Here is a 23,131-nt window from a genome sequence, read left to right as displayed (position 1 = left end):
TAGAGTGAATGCAGTACTAAGAGTAGCAAGAAGAGGGGAAGTGAGTTTGTAAGTAAACCCTAAAGATGACAACACCAATGAATGTTCTTCTTTCAATATGATTTCTCTAGGTATTAAGTAAAATGCCATTTACTCCTATTTATACATTGAATGGGCGAGGGCAACACTGGAGAGCCGTTGGGCATTTATGAATGTAAGACAAGATTTAAAAATAGCCATTCGCAGCATTTAATGTTCGCTGCCACCCAACTTTCGTCGACGAAGCCCTATGTTCGTCGACGAGCTCTTCAACAATTTCATCGACAAAGCCCTGTGTTCGTCGATGAGTTGCTGGTTCTGAATTTAGGTACTTCTCGGTATATTTTCGTCGACGAGACCCTGTGTTTGTCGACGAGTCCTTTGTGTAATTCGTCGACGACGTCTTATGTTCGTCGACGAGTTGTGGTTCTAAATTTAGATGCCTCTCGATATCTTTTCGTCGAAGAGAACCTGTGTTCGTCGACGAAGTTTTTACTAAACTCGTCGACGAAGCCCTGTGTTAGTCGACGAGATCCTCCTTCTTAAATTTTTGTCCTTTTAAGTTTCTAAGAAGGTTCTTGTTCGTTTGAGGGTTTCTTTATATACTTAAAAATGACTTTACTAGTATTTTGTTGTGTGTGTGTGATATGCCCCTTTCTTGCTCTTAGTATTGAGTTTCACTTTATGTACAAGATATTTACAAGATGATATCTCTCTTATTTTACACACTCATTTTTCAGATGACTTTTGAACATTTGTTGTATTGTTCATGAATGCTTTGAGAGACTTATGCTTCTGGTCATGACATGAGTTGTTTTGACTGCTTGTTGGTTCAAATGTCATTCTGTATACCTGAAACATATCTTAGAGAAACGTTAGTGACCTTGAGAGCAGCTAATGAGTTGATAACATCAAAACATAGTAGGAGTGAAAGACCTTTAACTATTTGGTCTAACAAATATAAACATGATTTAATCATTGGATCTTCGAAACTCATAATTTTATACAACAAATAAGAAACTCATACCTTGATCTATGCTTTCAAGTGAATATCATTGGGCTGTGTTTCTATCTCACAACCGTACATTTCCTTGTGCTTTTCTTAATTTGATGGAAAAATAGCACAAGCTTCCTAGGATGAGATAAGACCAGCGCCAACCACCTTTATATACTAATCACTTTCATCAAGTAATTAATTAACATTCATAACTTATCAAAATTATGACTCCTCAAATTCCAAGAAATCATTAGAAGTCATTATTTTGCTTATTTTGCTTCTTAATTTTGTTTTTTTTTATTTTGCTTTTCATGTCCCTGCTGATTCATTTTGCAATTTGGAGCAGTCACAAAATGCAACAAAAAATGCAAACTAACAAAATCGTAATTGTAATCAAATATTGGTAAGTTGGATTAGTTCGATCAATAATTTGAAGTTTAAAATTGTACATTATTATTAAATTGAGGTTTTATATATCCATGAAATTTCCCACTTTAAATATATAAATAAGTATTAAATGAAGCATCCCAAAATTCCATATTTTTTTGGGTTCACCAAAAGTTCATTCATTTCATGTCACTATCTATCTCTTTCAATATTAAAGTTGGCAAACCAAAAATATGTTAGTTTGGACTCTTACTTAGTATTTGGTGCAAAAAAATCATTGCCACCTACCCCATTCCAATCCCAAACCAAATGCGAAGAACATTTTCTTTATTAAAATAAGTTTTGCTCTTTTACATATGGAACGAACTACCAATCAGGATAAAAGACACCGACTTACCTTAAAATTTGACAAAAAATCACTAAATTCAAAAATTCCAAAAATATTTTCTAAGGTTTCAGGAAATCCTATGACCTCCCCTCCTCGAATTTATCAAAAAGATACAAAGGGTCTCTCATATTTTACAAGAAGACAAATATTTTGAAAAATATTTATTTCTTTTTAACAAACCTCAAAAAAAAACCCATGATAGTTTTGAAATCTTAGAAGAAATCAATGAAAACTTTAAAACCTCGGATAGATCCCCATATTTTTACCAAATCCCGGAGGAAATTAGTTTCTTTTGCCCTAATAATAAATAATAATTATGGTTTAAGGTTTAAGATTCAAGATTTTAAAATTTATAGTTTACAATTTAAGGTTTGAGGTTTAGGATTTACTTCCTTTGCTTTGGCCAACAAAGAAGAAAAAGAAACAAAATTAATGTATCAAATTAATTGCTTGTCATTTACATTCCATAAAACAATTTGGTTAGTAGCAATATGAGACATGCATATAAAAACAAAAGGTTCGGCAGCATAGACCCGACCCAAGTTTTTTGCACCAATCTATTGCCGGCCCAATGTGGGGCACAGAGACAAAAGCAACAATGGTTCTGGCCTTCTAGGAAGTGTCCTCATCAGCCCAAGGGAAAAAATAAATCTTCTCAAGCTCAAAAGAAAATACAAATGAGCCACTCCCCATCAAAGGAACCATTTGATAGCAATAATTATAGACAAGGAACCATTTAAAAAGGAATACAAAGTTCTATGATGTACCGTGCAATAGAGAAAAAACAAAGACAAAATCTTCTTTCAATTAAATAGTAGAAACAAATGGGGATTCAAAAACCTTTAACCTGTGGAATATGACTTGCCGGCAGCAGTCGACTAATATGGTTTGCAACCTCTTTTTCCCGGATCTTGATTGAGAGCTCTGAAAAAACATCAACATTTTCTCAGAGATTTCCCTTCGCAATCACAACAACCCCGCCTCAAAAAGATTTCTCCTTCTCAAGGTCTCGTCCACCAATTTGAAAGTCTTCTTCACAAGCTTCTGATCAAGAGCAGTCGTTCGATAGATCTTAAAAACCCGGTCCACACGATCAGGGGCAATGCTCTGAAAATACAACTCCTCAAATTTCTTCTTCACAAACCTGGATGCGAAGTTTCCCACCGTCCATGCATCAGCAGATATTGACAAAACTTGAAAATTCTACAATCTAAATGCTAGATACATATGTACAAACTTTTCAGAGGCTGAGAAGATACTTCGGCCACCAAACAAAAGCCTGACAAGCATTGAAAAGTAATAGGGCCTATTCACTTGTGGAAAATAATTTAACTTTCATTTTTAAATTTCCAAAAAGTTGCAAAAAAATGCCACCTCATTTCCAACTACCAGAGCTTGAATTGAAAGGCTGAAAATTAAAATGCTGGAAAACTGTAACACAAGGCGACATTCTTGTAATTTCTTGAAAAACTAAAAATTTAAAATGAAAACTATTTTCCGCAACTAAATAAGCGCTTACCTTTTCTTCTTACTTAAGAACGTCTAACCTGAGTCTTGAGCCCCAATGGTTCATTGCTCAGGCTCCCTATGCAAAGTTAGGGTTTGAATTCCTCAGACGGAGGGTGAAGGAGGTTAGGAGGATTTTGGACAGAGGGGGTTTCAGGATAGGTTTTAATTTGGCTGCCCCTTTGGGGGAACTTGTAGATAACAATGACCATGGGGGAAAATGTTCTACCCCCTAGATCCTACATATTGCTTAACGAATTACTGCTTCAATATCACTCTTTTCTAATTTAAAAAACTAATAATAACAGCAGACTTCTTTTCGCTAATGCTGCACAGCGTGCCTCCCATTTTCCCTTCTTTTTTTTTTTTTTTTTTTTTTGAACCTCTTCAAAAGACAAAGAAGTGGAAGCAAAAAGATGCTTACTCATACGCGTGTTCAATCTCCTGTTTTCCTGTAGAAACAGGTTGGTAATCTTTGAACCACTCACAAACAGTCAATGGTACCTACAAATAAATGTAATATAGACATCAAATAAGATACACATTAATTTTCAACTATGAGAAGATGGCCAGTCAGATTAGTTCTTACCTTAAGAACCTTCTTCTCAAATATATCAAACTTGTTTAAAAACAGCATGAAGGATGTTTTCTGCTAAGGAGAAAGAGGACATAAGTTGTTAAAGAAACCCCAGCAATATAAAATAAATTTTTTTGGCAGAAGTGACATGAGAATGAAGAAACAAAAAGGTGAAGAAAAAGGAAGGGATGGGACTTCAAAAAATATCTCCACAACCATAAAATAATAATTGAAGGTTCATAAAAGAAGTGTCTTCAAAGAAAACCTCAAAACATGGTTGCTTCAGGACCCAGTCAAAGAGTTCTTTAGTCTCCATAATTCGGTTCTTGTTTTCATCCTCAAAGAGAGTTTGATCGTACCTGCAAAATAATCATCAATTCAAATATATTTATCCTGCATGCATTTTGATGGCAGTTGAAAGTGCTCTACTCTTCGTGACAAAAAGAAAAGACTAGCAATTTGCCCCAATCAGTGTGCAACCTGAAATTCCTTCACTTTGTGTTTGGAGCTTCAAAGTCAGACCTTAGATTTGGACAAAACGCAGCAGAAAATTGTATTGAGTTTGTCCAAATCCACACAAATCTAAATCCAAAGCAAGAAATCCATGCTCCCAAACACAACCTCAAAGAAAACTTTGCTGGCCTAACAAGAAGAACATGAACTATAACAATTATTAGCACGTATTACTGCCAAAGCTACAGGCCAAAGAAACCTTCATTTGGCTAAACTGGCTAGATGCTTAGACTGTTAAGTGGAAGTGCACAAGTTTGAGCTTGAGACTTGAAAGCCACCTCATCAAAAAATGCAATGGGACCATAATTTGGGCATTGACTTTTTTTGTTTGGTCAAACCTTTTCCTTACCCCACAGGAACCATGCACCCCAGGACTCCCACCACCTAAGGAAGAGAGAGAGAGAGAGAGAGAGAGAGAGAGGAAAGAAAAAAAACAAAAACAAAAAACAAAAAAAGACACCCCACCAGCAGTTGTAACAACAATGATCAGGTGCATGAATGAAATACCAAAGGTTGAATTCATGATACTAGGTTAAAATTCACAAGTGCCAACACATAAACTAGATATTGTAGGTGGTGAATAAAAGCAATGGTGACCTTACTCGCTAATAGCAGCACAAAAAATTACAGCAGAAACGCCCTCAAACAGATGGATCCACTTCCTTCTCTCGTTTCTTTGGCCTCCTACATCAAAGAGTCTATATACTTCACCACTTTTTTTATTCTCTCCAACCGGGCTGCAAAAATAGATAGAAATGAGAAAAGCATGGTTTATGTCCAGATGATACATGTAAATAGCATTTTTCTTTGTGGGTCCATTGGGAAGCACACAAGGCCTGAGCCACACAATTTAGTGGTAGCCCATACCCCATCCCAAATCCCTCTGTCACTTCCCAAGGTTGGAATGTGGGACCTCTAACATGAATGCTCCATGCCCAACCCATTGGGGCGTCCCCTTAAGGACCATACCATCATTCAATTAGCATCACTAACAATTAAATACATACCATACTAAGTTTGTGGAAGTTCATACACAAGAAAAAATATCACTGCGTACAACTTTAGGAAGGTATTTTGTTTAACAAGAATTGCTAAAATGAGTGTATTGATATAAACAGAGTGGAAAGATAAGACCGTATTGAAAAAAAAAAATTGTAAATGCATTAGTTAAAAGTTAAGTCATACCAGTAAAGAATAAGACGAGAAGAACTTACCCAAGAAGCTTGTGATGGCTAGGTCATGGACCTTAAAGACCGTACATGAGTGGGGCTGAATTATTCCCAGTTGAGGGCACAAGGCTAGATAGTCCTCAATGGGCCTTGATTGTGCTAGCCAAACCCAGAGACTTGAAACTAATGTTATCTTGAGTCAAATAATTGACAGTATGCTATGTTGCTCAGACTCAGGTATGTGTCAGATGCAGGAGCATGTCTAAGTGTCAGCATCACTGATTTTTAAGAGATTTTACATTAGTTGTAGACTAAGGAATTTTCTTCAGTCATATTAGAGGGGCAACTTTTAGGCTATGTTTGGATCAAACATTTTGTTTGAGGAAAGGAAACAAAAGGAAAATGAGAAGGAAATCCATTTTCCATTCTACTTTCTCTTTATATCAAATAATATTTAAAATGGCAATTTCTTCTAATGTGATTAAAAAAATTTTAAAGCAAATGGTAATAATGTGTAAAATGAAATTTTCATTCACTGATTTGCTATATATTTTATATTCTTAACTCAATAACCAACTGTGGAAAAGTGAATTCCTTCATATTTTATGGGCACCATTCCATTCAAATGCATGTTTGTTTCTTAAAGAACAAATTTTATTGATGCATGCTTGTTAAGAACATTATGATTATGGTAGAATCTTGGAAACTCAACACCATAGTCTAATACATAATACGAAGAGAAAATGAGTGATATCTCCTTCCATGAGAGAAGCAAACAATAACAGGGAGGGGGGGAAGAGAGAGAGCTGAATATTTCCACCACATACAAGAAAAAAATTTATGGTTTTGAACACTTCAATCATATGTCATGCTTGATACAAACAGTTCAACAACATTGCATGTAATGACTGTTTTTACAGCTAGATGGAAAATGATGGGGCATGCATGTCATTGTTAAGATATAGCTGCTTTTGAACAGGAGGATGAGGCAATGAACCCACACAGAAAAAAGTATATATTGAAATAATGGAAATTATAGAAAAACATAATATTCACCTGAACTGGATTTCTACAACACCAGTTGTCCGAACTCTTGCGTACAGAACATCCTCCTGCAATACCAAAAGACACAAAGAAATTAGTGGGAAGAGCTACAGCTCTGACAACATATGTAAAACTATTCCATTGTTTTGTCACCCTCCAAATCATGGAAATGGCCCCTACAGGAATGGGCGTAACCCTGCGTACATCTTGCTGTCTGCAGGCCCCTGCTGTCATGGGAACCTTGTGCACTGCAGGGTGTTATCCTCTCTCTCTCTCTCTCTCTCTCTCTCTCTCTCTCTCTCGTTTTTTGGCCCTCCCCACTGATTATAACCCAAAGGAAGAAAACGATAGGTGGTGCTCGGAAGTTTTTGTACACTCAGCATGACAGCAATACAAAAATATGTGCCATTTACCAATTGGTACTGCACACAAACAAATCAAACAGCTAAAAATGATGCAGGCCAAAGATAAAATGATACTATTTTCAAAAAAAAAAGAAAAAAAGTGAAGATGATTGAAGCTCTCTGGACATGATTTCATGCCCAATCATAAATTCTAATATTAGATCAACTATAAATGTTGCCATCAGAATCACATGTCAAGTTTATTGCTAGGAAAAAGGTGAATGCTTCTGTATTTTTATATAAGAGAAGTTAATCCAATCAAATAAGCATAAGCATTAGAAACAGCATAGAGCAAGGGCCAACACAAAAGAGGTGGGCAAACAACGTTGAAACATATAACGAGTGTTATTTCCTTTTGAACACACAGATGGTTGGTTGGGGACACAACAAAAGTTGCAAATACCACAATGGCAGATCAATACTACCAAAGGAACAAAAATAAGCTTAGAATCAAGCTGCTAACTGGATACTCCACAAAAGCATAAAATATTTAAAAATGTTTTAAGTTTTTAGTACAAGTTGAGGATAATAGTTATAGCACATTGACCTTGAGAGCAAGTAACGTATATACATATAGCTATATCCAATAATGCTATATAGACCTGGGTCAATGTTTTAAAAAGCTCAATCAAGGCTCGCCTCCAGGCAAGGCATGCCAAATAGCCTTCAGGCTCAATCTAAAATATCAAATTCCAAAAAAGCTAACGCATTACATGTTGAGCCTTACGCATTGGTACAAAATAGATGCCTTTTGTGACTTCTTAATTGAGGCTTATGCCTTTTGGGTTTGTGATTCTCAAATTATATATGGCTATAAAATTTTAACATGTTTATATAGAAGGAATGTCATAATATGAGTTGATTTCTAAAACTCTTTAGCTCCACCATTCCCAAAATAATTGAGAATTGTATCTTATATCTTGAAAACAACCTCAATATTGTAATATAATAGTTGTCTTTCCATGATATACATAATGAATTCAAGTTAGCAATTTTTTAATCGTCAACTAGTAGTTTACAAATGACATATATTTTACATTTTGTTTGTGAGTTTCTTAATTTTTTTTCTCTATTCTTAAAATGAATGTAATTAATTTACATATGTTTATCTAAAAAATAAATTCTCAAAAAGCATATGCCCTGCCTCTTAAGGGTTAAAATGCCTCACCTTACACATATGCCTTTCAAAACACTGGCCTGGATCAACCTTTTCTTTTTCATGCTCTGTTGGCCTTGTGGAAATAATTAATTAATTTCCCCCAGTTTGTAGGCTTATGTATGAGGATTTACATAAGGCAACACTTCCTGATGGTAGATCTCAGCTAAATTAATGAAATTTCTTTTCTACCCAGACAAATTGAGGACATTCTTGATTCCTGATTCCTTTACTTCACAAGCCCCAATGTCATGATTATAAAAGAAGAAATATATAATTTTCTGGTACGCATATCAAGGAAATTAAAAAAAGGGGAATCATAAATTATAGATACCTTTGTTGGAACATAACTTGAGTTGGCCAATCTTTGCAAATTTTCCATGAAATACTGGGCACAGTCAGGTACTTGGAACTCATTACCACGAGAATATGTTTCCTACATGTATAGCAAAATTAAATGCTGGGAATGCTACCTTAGCAAAATTTCAAGCATGGCCATAAAAAAATACTGACAAACTGAGTGTACATCAAAGAGAGAAGCGTGCAGTAATCAGCTGTATCATCTACATGAAGCAGAATCTACCTGAATTGCATTATCTTTCCACACGGTTTCTATATCCTGCGCCAGTTCCTTGGTGAGACATGGATAATCCAACCTGGCTCCAATTTCTGATAGTTTCTCTCCTATCTCCTGATATAAAATGTAATTATCATTTCATAAATTTAGAACCCCCCCACCTCTTTCTCCCAGTGCACAATTGAGCAAACAGGAGATCTTCAATTTTTCAGCAGTAAAAGCTATAGGGTGACTAAATGGTTCGCAGACAATGAAATGATAGATTAATTTGAAAGTCAAAGCCTTAATTTGTATAGCTAGTTTAAAATTGGATAGCTTGCAGACAATGAAATAGTGACCCAAACCTTATTTTCAATGGATAAGACATACTTCGAGGAATCCATCTCATTTTGAGCCAATTCCTTTGACCCATCATACAATATCTGTCCAATAGCAATCACAAATCTTCAAATAAAAGAATTACAACTCTATCTCATCTTTGAAGGAAAATATTTCAACTCATTTGATGACAATTATATTAAGCAGGAAATATATTCCATCTATTTTTTAAAGGGGAAACAACCAACACACCCTTTCAAATATTCCATACTTTTATTGTCTGGTAAACATTCGCATGTACGACTGAGATATAACTCTTTAGTTCTGCATCATCAAAGCCAGTTTGAAACAAAAGTTTTATCTGCAACGCAAATTGTGCATATTAATTAAATCAAGCAAACATGGAAACATATACACGAAGTAGTTTGGTAGAGGACTGTGACTACATCTTGCCTGCTTAAAAATTGTTGATTTCCCTGATTCACCAGCACCTAAAAAAAACATTGATTAAAAAAACTATAAAGCAACCATAATAATCAATAAATACTTAAAAGTGAAAAGGCATGCATGCATGCATTTAAAAGAACAAAAGGAAAATGGAAGCAAAGTATATATATATATATATATATATATATATATATATAGCTGCATATAGAATCTCAGGGAACCAATGAAAGATAAACAATCTGAATAATTCATTTAAACTCACTCTACAAAGTAGATATTACGTGCATAGGTTTTTCCAAGCAAATGAGAATTGTACTTTTAAGACATTTACCCTAAAATACCATTTTCCTTTATCAATGGAAAATAAATATGATCCAAATATTTGTACTGGCCAAAAATAAAGATCACATGAGAGAAAAAATTCAACTACTTCTCATGAAAACTGGCTTGGAAACAGCAAAAGCTAAGCTCTCAACAAAGAATACAAGATTTTCAATAAAATGCCGGCAATTTTTCTATAGAATGATAACGTTTTCTTCCTTGAATCCTAGAAAACACAATGAAAATCACATGTGAGGATATCATTCTGCCTTTAATTATCATATTACAACCTTTCCAAGCTTCAACAGTTAAGTAAATCAGAATGAGAGCCAAGCTTATGCAACTTGACTGTTCAAAAGATTGAAATGACAAAAAAAAAAAAAAAATAGAACAAATAATTTAATAAGAAACATGGCCACGTAATATATACCAAGAAGTAGAAGTTTCTGGATATGCTTTTCTGCCTTTGTTTCCAGCTCAATCCGCCTATCAATTTCAACTGTCTGAAAAAGTAATTATTAACAAGCAAGTTGAATGGTAAAAACTGTCAGTTAACAATAGCGCAACTGAAATATAGAATCTACATAGTACATATTATCCCTTATAGGCACTCCATAAAAGCATATGAGGAAGTACTAATTATTATCAGGCACAATTCACCTGGGCATTCTCTTCAGCATCTGCTTCATTATAATGCCGATTTTTGCTGCAGAGTAAGCCCATGTCTTCAAGTACAGTACATAGCATAGAACACACACTAGCCAAGCCTGGGAGTATTCAATATTGTAATTGCTTCATTCGATAAAGTTCACTCATGTGGTTCGGTTCTCCTAGTAACAAAGATATAAACAGTCAGCATGAAACACAAAGGAGCAGCATCCGCCCTCAGAAGAAGAGCAGAAGCACAATTGCAGTTCAAAAGCAACTAATCCAAATGACAAAAACTTTTTTGCAGATGTGAACTCAAAAAATGAGCTGAAAGACCAACAACCCATATATCGACCCACTTTTCACCTTGTTGAGGAGATGAACTAGTGATTTACAGAAAACCCAAACGAGGGAGGCGCGAGTGTGCATCGCCTATTATGTTTAGCAAATTATCTAATAACCCAGTGCGACCAACTTCCCCCCCCCCCCCCCCCCCCCAACCCCCTTTTCCGGCTTTCCCACAAAAAAAAAAAGCTGAAATTTCTCGAGAATCCGAGGCAATCTCAATGAAAAGATAAGAGCCAAGCTACAATTTGCAAAGGCAATAAATACAAATAACTGAAATAAGGAACAATTCAATGCCTCCAAACATGGCATTTATTTAATACACTGTGCTAACTTCTTTAGGCATTTACCTCTCTCTCTATCCATCATTAAATAACTTCTCGTGCTTTCGAAATCCATCATAAAAAAAAAGAATCAATTCCGTGAAAAAAATTTGTAATCTACAGAGCTCGCATTCGTTTGCAGATAGCTCATATTAGTCATTTTTCACAAAAGAAAAAAAAAAACAGCGATATTCATTGCATCGCATGCAACAAATACCAAAATGCTCCAATGAAATTGCAAAAACAAAAAAGCAAAATAATAATAATAATAATAATAATAATAATAATAATAATAATAATAAATGAAAACTCACAACGATCTACTCCTGCAAATAGCGCCGGATCAATCAAAGCGATCTCTCACAGGAAAATTCAAAAAAAAAATACGAAAAGAAAAAGAGAAGAAAGAATTTTAGCGATACGAAAGATCTCCAAAGAGAAAAACAACAAAAAAAAAAAAGGGAAAATGCAGAGCAGGAGGAGAACCTACCTCGGCCGAGCTCGCGAGAGGAGAAGCGAGAGAGAGAGAGAGAGAGAGGCGGAGAGTGCAAAGGACGTCGCTAGATTTGGCGGATTCGGGAACTGTGGCTGGTTTGGGTGGGAAAGCTAAAAAGGAAAAACAAAAAAAAAAGGTTTGTAGTTTACTGTAGATATTTTTGAGAGCGAATTCAACAAAAGATCAAACAGAACTCCATGTGTGTATGCAGAGAGAGGAAGATAGAGACGGGCGATGAGGCTAAAGACATTAATCCTTGAAATCCAGAAGAAGAAGAAGAAGAAGGAAGACAGTAGAGAAGAGCTGAGAAGAGAAGAGCTGAGTAGCGCCGAACGAAAGCTGCACACTTTCTCCTTCTCTCCTCTTTCGGTCAAAGTAAAAAACATCGAAATCCCCATATATATATATATATATATATATATATATAGAGAGAGAGAGAGAGAGAGAGAGAGAGAGAGAGAGAGGTCCATAGCATATGGTCTGATTGCAAATTCGAAACATGACACTGCCTCAAATAATCTTCTGAGATGGGTTCAAAGGAATTGTTGATGAATAGGGCCCATTCTCATTATATAATATTATTTTTCAAGTATATAAATTAAACAATTGTTTTTAATTTTAAAGTGTAATTTTATATTATATTTTATTTAAATTTGTACAAATTTAAGTTTAATATTCTTCCTATTAATTTGCATTGTTCTACAACAAAAATTTTGAAGTTTTGAAGATTTGAGATTTTAATACTCAAAATCTTGAATTTAAATTTAAAGTGAGATAGTATTAGCTCTCATTAAGTACTTTGGACCGGTCATAAAGTTAAAAAATATTATTTTTTTTATTCATTAAATGATGTCACTGTGAGTAACAACGAATCAGATGTACTTTATGATAAACTATTTCTATCTGACGCGACTTTAATTAGTTAGTTGAAGTATTAATTAAATATGTATAATTAATGACTTTTGAAATCTTATATGGGGTTGGTGTTTACTTTGTTGTTTTTTTTTTTTGTGAAAAATACTTAAAAGAAATAGTTTATTGATGAGTTCAATCCCTGTTTTGATGCTGACAAAGCATCTATATCTTATGTGTGCATTTAGTGTGTCAACAGATTTACATTTCAGTACAAACATAAGATACGAGAAAATTGAAGCCTAATGGACTTAAAGATTATATATTTTGAGCGAATTCCACGCAGAAGAGTAAAAAAGAAAGAAGACATTTATTCATTTCAATTGTAAATTGCATTTAGGTTTTTATATTTTGGTTTGTAATAATGCATGCATCTACATGATATGAATTGAATACCCAGACAGAACCATAGACTTACCTTACGGCACCTAGAGTTTAACTAAAACTTTTTTCATAAAAACTAAACTCAAACAAAGATTTTTGAACAGTTTTAGGTGACTTCGGTCAACCAAAGGTTTTTAGGCTTAATTAAAAGTCTCGAGCGACCGACCAATATATGCGTTATAGCCTTCGGTTGACCAAACACACTGTTGGCTAAAAAGTCAAATAGTTGATTGAGCCTCGAGCAACCAAACAAAAAATAAACGTATCTTCCACAATCGACCGAACTATAATCTTGACTTTTTTCCAACTTCCACGAGCGACCGAACTTGTAGTTCAAAATAGGCCTGAGCGACTGAGTAGTGAAGTTCGGCAACCTAAACCATGGACCAGGAGCCCGAAGTCACGAACGATTGAAAAATTGCCTTAGGTTCAACCACTCAAACTTGCATTCAATCACCTGAACCCATGATTTGACTTTTACTCTTTGTGAGTGTTCGAGCGACTGACTTTAAAGACTGGGCGACCGAACCTCTCGGGTTGGGTTAGTTTTTTAGCGCTAATCACGTCTTAATTTTAATTAAACATTTTTAAAAATACCGAGCGTGTCCCTAACGGTCAAAATTTCCTGAAAAACTATAAATACCAAGATTTACTTTGATTAGCCAAATTTGCTCTCTAATTTTATCCTAATTAAAGTTCCCCCAAAACACATTTTCATTGCAAAAATCTTTTCTTTGGGGTAAAAATCTTTATACTCTCTAAACTCTTTTTGATTCTTTCTTTGAAATATTTTTTAAGAGAGTATTTAATTTGGGCATACATTTTCATATCAAAGTTCATTTGCTCTCACTTAAACTCACATTTTTAGAAAATCATTTTTAGAGTAAATTTTTTAGTTTGTCCCGTTTATTTGGTTGATAAATATTTTTAGAGAAAATATTTTATAAAGTTTAAATCTTAAGTGTTTATCATATACATATTTTGAAAGATTGAAAATATCATTTTGAGAGGAAAAAAAAACTCTTATTCCATTGAGCTTCATTTTATATCATTGGAGTGTGCATTTTAGAGTTTAAATGTTGTACATTTCTACTTGTATTCAGAAACATATTTATATGTACAAAAATGTTTTTAATGTACTGGTTGGGTTCATCCCATTAATTGAGTTTGGGAGTCTTAGCCCTATAAGTGAGACCGGTTCGGTTCAATCCGAAAATTGAACTGGGGAGTCTTAGTCCCGTAAGTGAGACAAACTTGGCTCAACCTTATAATCGAGTTGGAGTTTATCTCGTCCCGTAAGGAGAGGTTGTAACGGCTTCTACTCCGTCCGTTTAAATGAGCAGATTTAGTGTAATCCTTGAGGGATATGCACAAGGCGCGGACGAACGCTAACTTGGCCGAACCTTAATGACAAATATCGTGTGTTTCTCTCTCCTTATCTCATTTAATTTCCGTACTTTTATTTTCATATGTATATGTCTATTCATTTATAATTATAATTATTTGCATGCACACATTCAATTTAAATGAGATTTACGGCACTCATGTATGTATGTATTCATTGTTCAATTGTTTTACATACACGTGTATATTTTGAATGTGATATGATATTTGGTGAATCAACACTTAGTTTAAATTAAACGAAAAGTTTTAAAACTCAATTCACCTCCCATTTGGGATCACATCAATTCCAACAATTACAATTTATTTGGTTCATAAAATAATTATTCATTTAAATGAGATGAAAAATTGTAAAAATTTTGAAAATGTAGAAAATAGGACAGGTAAATTTATATTAAATTTCTTTCAAATTTATAAAAATCAAAATTCAATCTCTAAAATTGTATCAAAATTTGTAAATTGAGATTTTCATATTGAAGATCTTGAATTCAAATCTCAAGAAAAGTTATATAATCTCATATTAAATACTTTGGACCAATCAACCTCAAATAAACTAAAAAAATAATTAACTTTTCTAAATTCATTAAATGATATCTATCAGATCTATTTTATTGTAATCAGTCTCTATCTTACATCACATTAACACAATTAGTTAAAGTATTAATAATATATTTATAATTAATGAGTTTTAAATTCTATGTGGAGCCAAGGTCTTCTTTACTATTTTTTATAAAAATACTTAAAAGAATAATTCCTAGCCGTAAAATTTGAAATTGATAAATAAAAAAATGTTGTATTACAGCTTGTTCGGTTCACAAAATAGATATTTATTAAAATAAAATAGAAAATAGTGATGGGTTCAAAGGAATTGTTAATACATTCCTCACCCAAGATATGACCCATTTTCACTAAAATGCTATGTTATATTTTTTTTAAGTATAAATTTAAAATATTATGTTTAAATTTAAACTGTAATTTTATATTATATTTTTATTTAAATTTATATAAATTTAATTTTAAAATTCTTCCTATTAATTTAGATTATTTTATAAGAAAAATCTAAATCTTGTGTTTAGCATCGTAAAATTAGAGTCAAAGTATAACATGAACTCATGCTAATTAAATTCAAATCTCAAAAGAGATGCATTAGCATTAAGTACTTTGACTAGTCAACCTCAAATAAAGTAAAAGAAAATATTATTATTTTTTATTCATTAAATGATGCCACTGTAAGTAATGACAAATCACATGTACTTTATTATGAACTATTCAATCTTATGTCACTTTAATATAATTAGTTGAAGTATTAATAAAATATTTATAATTAATGAGTTTTAAATCTTATGCGAGGCCATAGTTTTTTTTAATATTTTTTTTTATAAAAATACTTAAAAAGAATAGTCCCTCCTCGTAAAATTTGAAATTAACAAATTTAAAGTTGTTATATTACAACTTGCTAGTTCACTATATAATCATTCCTTAGAATAAATTTTTTTAAAAAAGGGCAGCCCAACACAAAGGGTAGACCACAATAACATAGTCAAAATTTTAAAATATAAATAATAGTTATTGATTGCATGTTCATTAATTATTTTATTCAACATGTAATAAAAAAGTAATAAATATATTCACTGCAAAACTTAAGAATAATTATTTCTTATTTATTATGTTAATCGTCGTAGCTCGGGAGTATATACGTGTGTCTTGCAACAAATATACAATATAGAGTCAGAGGGGGGTGAATGACTCTTTTCGCGTATTCAAGATTTTCTCTCTATAAAATAAAAGTTTTGACAAGATGACAAACAATTATATCACAATATATAAAATAAAAAATCAAGCACAAGACATAAATTAAAGAGTATAGGGAGAGAAAGTTTAAAACCGGAGTTTTAACGTGATTCGGCACCAAACCTACATTCACGCCTTAGCACCAAAGCAAGAATTCCACAATCTACTATAAAACTCCCTCATCGGCGGATAAATCTTACAACTTAGGAACAAATCCTTACCACGCTCACCAAGAGCCACAAGGATTACCAAGATGCCTTACTAGTTCGGTTCACAAAGAACCTTCACCAAATGGTTCACAAAGAACCTTACAGCAACTAGATGATTACAAAGAAATGCCCCTCACAATGATTTGATAATAATTACAACACAATCTCACGCTACTCTCTCAAGAAATGATTCAAACAAGATGAATGAGTAAGAGAAATTGAGCACTTTGTGAATGAGTAACTAAAATGCAAGTGCAAAGTGTTAGGTTTTGGATTCAAAGATGTTTTTCACTAAAATGTTTGTACTAATGATCAAAACCATGTTAATACAAGTCTAATAGCTTGTATTTATAGTCCAAGAACCAAGGGAGCCGTTAACTAGCTATTGGGGGGAAGAAAAATTATTTTATTTGGTAAACTAACCGTTTTCCGCCCGTTGGAGCGGTTTTGTCCATTGGACTCGTCAACAAGCCCCCTACTCTCGTCGACTAATCACACACTGCCACACGTCAACGAATCCCTTGTTTTCGTTGATGAGATCCCTGAATCAGAAAAAGTAATCAACATGAAAGTTGTGACACTTTGTCTTAGCTTTCCAAGGACACCAAGATCATCCTTTTTGGACTTTTTTAGCAAAAGTTATGCCCTAAATACCGAAAGGTATTCAGGACTCAAAGCTGCACAATGTTAGTGACGATTGCTTTATTTTTCTTTGTCAAAAAACATTTTAATGACTTAAAACATTATTGGACAAAAGTATATGAAATATATTAAGCCTAATGAAGATCAATACTTGTACAAATGATTTTTCCTTGAATATAAGATATCTTATTTTATGAAAACACACTTAAAACTTCTTTTGATATCTTATATGCTTAATATGTCATTTATAGAAATATATTTGATTTTTAGGACTGTAGGACATATAGCTAGTTTTGCAAAATCGAAACCAAGTTATGAAGATGTTTATAACTCATATATTACTTAACAATTGTCCCATTTTGAAAACTTAATTGAGTGTAGGATTATTTTGACAAACTCTTTGTTTTTACTTTGAAAACTATGAATTGTGAGCTTGTTACTGATGTGCAGATCCTATATGCTCATGTGTTCTAATATGCTTATGCAATGACTTAGTTCTTACTCAGAAATCATGCAAGACACACACCGCAAAAGTTATAATACGCACTCACTCACACAACCCTTATTACAATTAATTTATACACAATAAAAACTCTGGGATTTGCTTTGGTGCTTCCGAGTTAGCGTCATTCCGATCTTTCCTATTTGATGTCTACTCGGTCAAATCTTTGCCTTTGATCTAATACTTCATGTACGAATACCTGTACTAAACATGATTTGGAAAGATAGAAAAACACTAGGAACAACATATAGGTTAATATTATCAAAACATATAAACCATGATTATGTAGCCCCCAAGGCTAACATATTCATTGTTGCAAACTCATAAGAAAGTTAACTCACTACAAAAAATCAGGATATTGGTGAAGGATCAAATCCGTCACTAATACATATAAATTTGTCACTAATAATAGAGTATTAGTGACTGATTATAACTGTCACTAAAATCCTAATACCATCACTATAAATTCTACATCGGTTCAGCTCAAATTCGTCACTAATAGTAGGGTATTAGTGACGAATTTATAATTCATCACTAATAGTACAGTATTAGTGAAGGATTCAAATTCGTCACTAATAGTACAATATTACTGAAAGATTCAAATTTTTTTGATTCATTCACTAATAATTAAGAAATTAAAATTTTTTTAATACTAATTTTTTTGAATCATCAATTTCTGTAAAAATCTGTAATTACATTTTTGCATACATAACCTAAAACCATAATTAGTACAAAAATCATAAATTATTCAAAATTTCAAATTCAAATACAAATTCAATTATAAAAAATAAAAATAACATTTGTTCATAAATTTGTATACATTATAAAAATTTAAATTAAAATACAGAAATTCCATTTGTTCAAATAACAATAAAAATTACAAAGAAATAATCAAAAGTTGCATCCGACGACTGTAGTGCATGCATGACATCGTGCTGATGTTATGACAGCTGTGAACCCTACAAATTAAGAATTATAAAAAAAAAAAATAGTATACAAATGGATAACAGAATGGAGAGCCGACGCTCAGTATAATCAGGACTAAAAATATAGAGAGTGTGTCGTACAATAATTTTCAACCCTAAACGAATAGTTGAAATGAATGTGAACGACGTACATATGAATATATACAGTTACATGCATCAAACAACGCATGTAAACACTTTAACTCATTTTCAAAACAGAGTATCCCTAGTGGTGGATAAATGATAATGCTTATCTATAGTTAAAAGCAAATGATATGTTGTGTATGCTAATAGATGCAAATTTAGGACTTAATGAAATGACTTTTCGTTTAACTTTCACTCATCCTTTCAAAAATATTTTAACATTCATTTTATCATAATTATCTTTGTGCGTGATTTTTTTTTTTTTGAAAAATTTTAACGAAATTTTGGCAGCATGTCGTTTGTAAATTGGACATTTTCGTATAAAACCTGTACCTGAAACATGATTGTTTTCATAAAATAAAACATTTCAAGCATGCGAGAACCTAAATCCCACTACTAACATGTAATTCACAATGTACTGCATCAGCTATGTAGTTGGCGTTCAACACAAACATGTATTCCGGTAGTTCAATATATAATTCATAATACCATCTATGAAGAAAATATTACTAGGAAAACGTTAAAACACAATTCAACTAAGGTTTTCTAGTTTTGTTTAGACGGTTGCTTCTCAAGCATTCTTGATGCAGCTTGGGTTGTGCATGAAGTTGTTAATTAGATTGTGAGAAGACTTATGATAGATTGAGTTGGGGTTTCTTGGATTCAGTTATGGACATAAAAAGCATTGGTTATAGATTGAGGAAATGGATTATGGTTTGTTTTTCTTCCATTTAGTGATAGTGGTGGAATCTTGGTTTAGAAGGTTTTAAGATTACCTTTGCTTTGTTGGAGATTTTTGAGCTTGTCTTTGGTCCTTAGGATTTAATTTGTTAACTTTAGTTTGACTATAAAAGTTTTCAATATATAGGAGGTTTGGAGTTGTGATTCTTTAATGAGTTTTAATGTTCATAAGTGACTTTCACTTACTTATATGACATTTAGTTCTTGACCCTTCACTATATTCTATACATTGTTGTTCTTAGCCAAGTGTTTTAGATTTTGACTGATAATGTCACGACCTACTTAATTTCTCCATTTTTTTTTTCATAATATAATAAATTCAATATCACAAATCTCAGCAGATCATAATCCACCTGAACCCATGGGTACTAGGGATACATCAGAACACATAACGGAAGCCTAAGCAGTAGGAAACATACAATCACATTATTATAAATACGAAAACATCCATCGCAATACCATAAATACCAGAGTCATTATAACCACTGTATTTCAGTATATACATCCTAAAAACCGGATTTAGGGACATTTCCCCTAAAATTCAACTGTCCCTACTAACGCTTACCCTTTAAAGAGGGTAGACGAACAACACTAGATCAGCGGGGCTTTTTCCGTTCTCTTATCTAAGGCTCCTGAAAAGTTTATAAATTTTGGGGTAAGACACCTCTCAATAAGGGAAATAAACTAATACCAGTGTGTGGCAACATGAGTATTCTATGTTATACATATATCGTATAGAAACATATTTAACAACTATTATGTCATATATGGGAAAACATATATATCATCATAACATGGCAGAACATACTGCATTTTCATAATCATATTTCATCTCATAAAGTATAATACAAAACATTCCTGGTAGGTTAGCTGACTGTTGTCATGTATTACCCTCACATGACTGGTTTGTGTGGCCTAAAGGCGAGACCTGACAATGGTTGGCCGATGTCATGATAAATGACTAACCAATCCATGCCCAATATCACATCAAACCCCTGCATTTCCAAGACCACAAGATCAGCTGACAGCACTCTCTCCTGAATACTTACTGGAAAATTCCGAAGTACCCTTCTGCATCTAATCACAGATCCCATCGGCATGCCCACTGACAATTCTATATCTAATGGTTGTGTCTCTATTCTAGTAATTTTCACATACCCCACCGATATGAAAGAGTGCGTCGCACCTGTATCAAACAAAACAATCATTCTATATGGTAAAGCAGTAAGAGTACCTGTGACAACGTGCCCAGCCGTCTCAGCGTCTCTTAGTGTCAATGCATAAACCCTCGCCGGCGCAGTATTCCTCTGCAGACCACTGCGGGGCACCTGATATCCACCCCGAAATGGTCTGGGAGCCTGTGCATAACCCAACGGCTTCTAACATACTCGTGCCATGTGACCAAGTTTCCCACTGCGATAACAAACATTCTCCCCAAATCGACATTCACTCGGGTGTCTTCGGCCACACCTGGCATAAGTGGCGAGAGGCTGACTGCCCTGGAATCCCCTGTGCTCTACCATCCGTCTCTGGCCTCCACCAGATCTACCTTCTCTCCAAGGGCCTTGGCTGGTACCCGCCTGATAACTCGAGGGCGTAGCCCTCTTCTTCTGACTCTGTGCCTCCGTCTCTCCAGATAGACTCCCCTCCGTGATAGTGGCCCTGTCAACCAACTCTGAGAAATCCTGGATCCTCAGTACTACTACCTGCCTGTAAATATCCCACCTCAAATTTCTCTCAAACATTCTGGCCTTCTTTGCTTCATCTGGGACAATATAAGGGTAGAAGCGAGAGAGCTCAATAAATCTCGCCGCATACTGTGGGACAGTCAATGACCCCTGGGACAGACTCAGAAGCTCCTGTACTTGAGCCTCTCTGACCGAAGCAGGATAATATCTATCAAAGAACATGTCCCTGAATTAGGCCCAGGTCATCTGCACTAGTATAGCTTTCTGCTCCTCCAACAACCGGGTGGCTGCCCACCATCTCTCAGCCTCCCCTACCAGCCTATATGTAGCGTACATAACTCTCTGCTCATCAGTGTAGTGAAGTACTGTCAGGATCTTCTCCATTTCTTGCATCCAATTCTCAGCAATTGTAGGGTCAGTCGCTCTAGAAAAAGACGGTGGATTCATCTTCATTAATTTCTCTATGGTACATCCCTGAGTTGAGGATGGACCTCCCTGCTCTCTAGAGCTCTATGCTATCTCAGCCATAACTTGCTGAGCTACACTACGTAGCACAGCATCTGAATCCCCACCAACTGCGCCAGAAGGACCCGCTCCATCATTCCCACTGGCGTGAGCACTATTGTCCCCTGGGTCCATCCTGCAAACACATAGAACACCGTTTCAAAATTCTATCTTCCTATAGACTCAACTTATTCAACTAAAATTCTAAAACCTCTATTAACTATCCCTCCTGTTTCTAATCCCAAAATCCACTCCTGCAACCTAAACACATGACTCGTCAACAGTTTACTATGATTTTCCTAAAATCATCACCCCAGGAAAAACATAGAAACAATCACGAAATCCCGTATCTAGATCACAGAATTAAACCTCAAATCTTTTCCCTATATTCTGGTATTGTTTCCCGCTGCACTTCTAGAGTCTATAGAATCTAGCAACCTAGGCTCTAATACCAAATTTGTAACGACCTCAAAATTCTTATCATTTTTCATTTTTTTTAAAATATATACAATAAACATTCCTACGCAGCGGAAACACAAATCATAAAACCATTTATACATAAACTATACAATACCAGAATCCAGAATATATAGACCATACAAAAATATCCCTCTAATGTCATCTACTCAAAAAGATATACAGCTCTGACAAAAACTCACCCTATAACCAGGGTGATCTAACTACTTTCTATCCGCAAGCCTGATCTGCTCGCCTAACTGGCTCTCTTGAAAAATGGTAAAATAATGGGGTGAGTCGATGCTCAGTAAGTGGAAATATGTTATTGCTAGTGTGTGGCAACTAAGTTAAGAATACTTAAAAATAGCAACTGAACTGTAATGCAATAAATAATCTGTAAAACATATCTTTCCAAACATTTCTTTCTTTCTCAATTAAAATATACTGTATCATATGTTTCCTACTTTTCATACTGATAATATATCATACTATTCTCATCATATACTGTAAACTGTTTTCATACATATAACTATTCTGTATTCCTGGAACTCTGTACGTCATGATTTGACCCTTCATGACAGGGTTGTGCGACCCGTAGGCGGGACTCTATCTGGTCGGCCCTCCAGATAAGTCATCATACTCTACACTACCTCAGCCTGGCTAAATTGCATCCTCTCCTAAACTCGGGACTGGCTACTACCTCGTCAAACCGGCCCCCTCAACCCAGTGTACTGGGGAGCTGCATACTCTCTGAGCACGGCTGACGGTACCCACATACTGTCGCGGCGTCCCGGGAGCGCGTGTGCCCCGGGCGGCGAAATTAAAATCATTTTAACATTTTCAGGAAAAATATGGTGTAGGAGTCGCCACTAACCTTTAGTGCGGTTAGAACACATGATCACTACCCCGTTAGGGGTAGAATCGGTCTACATTACCAGAGTTGGGGTCGGGAGTTCGGTTACGCGAGGGGAAGGTACGAGCACCCCCTACGCGCCCGTTCTTAAGAACGGCACCTAATTAATTTAAAATTATCCCTAAGTTAATCTAATAAATCTTTACATTACTCCTTTTTATGAATTTATAAATACATAGGAAAATAAATAAATATATACATATATTCCCTCAGAGCTTAGGGTACGTGATGCCCAAAGGCTCATA

At 34.4% G+C, this 23,131-nt stretch overlaps 1 protein-coding gene across 3 annotated transcripts; it reads right to left on the bottom strand.

Annotated features, from left to right (window-relative positions):
- Positions 1-2,468: 2,468 nt before the first annotated feature.
- On the bottom strand, positions 2,469-12,031 carry LOC131150807 (guanine nucleotide-binding protein alpha-1 subunit). 3 transcript variants are annotated; one of them, XM_058101782.1, is made up of 14 exons: positions 11,629-12,031; positions 10,483-10,652; positions 10,253-10,325; positions 9,508-9,545; positions 9,326-9,415; positions 9,081-9,158; positions 8,743-8,850; positions 8,494-8,595; positions 6,612-6,667; positions 4,989-5,123; positions 4,139-4,232; positions 3,886-3,945; positions 3,721-3,800; positions 2,469-2,934 (listed from the first exon to the last, which is right to left on the bottom strand). In XM_058101782.1, the coding sequence occupies exons 2-14, from the start codon at positions 10,567-10,569 to the stop codon at positions 2,757-2,759; spliced, it is 1,179 nt and encodes a 392-aa protein (XP_057957765.1). In that variant the 5' UTR covers positions 10,570-10,652; positions 11,629-12,031; the 3' UTR covers positions 2,469-2,756. The 3 variants fall into 3 exon arrangements, with proteins under 3 accessions (XP_057957765.1, XP_057957766.1, XP_057957764.1); XM_058101783.1 differs by having other exon boundaries at positions 11,453-11,639; XM_058101781.1 differs by lacking the exon at positions 11,629-12,031 and adding an exon at positions 10,837-10,936.
- Between the last annotated feature and the right edge of the window lie 11,100 nt (positions 12,032-23,131).

This window comes from Malania oleifera, chromosome 3 (assembly GCF_029873635.1).
Source record: "Malania oleifera isolate guangnan ecotype guangnan chromosome 3, ASM2987363v1, whole genome shotgun sequence".
In the NCBI taxonomy this organism is placed as follows: Eukaryota; Viridiplantae; Streptophyta; class Magnoliopsida; order Santalales; family Ximeniaceae; genus Malania; species Malania oleifera.
Note: the sequence above shows the minus strand (reverse complement) of the source record. Positions and strands in the feature narration are given on the sequence as shown.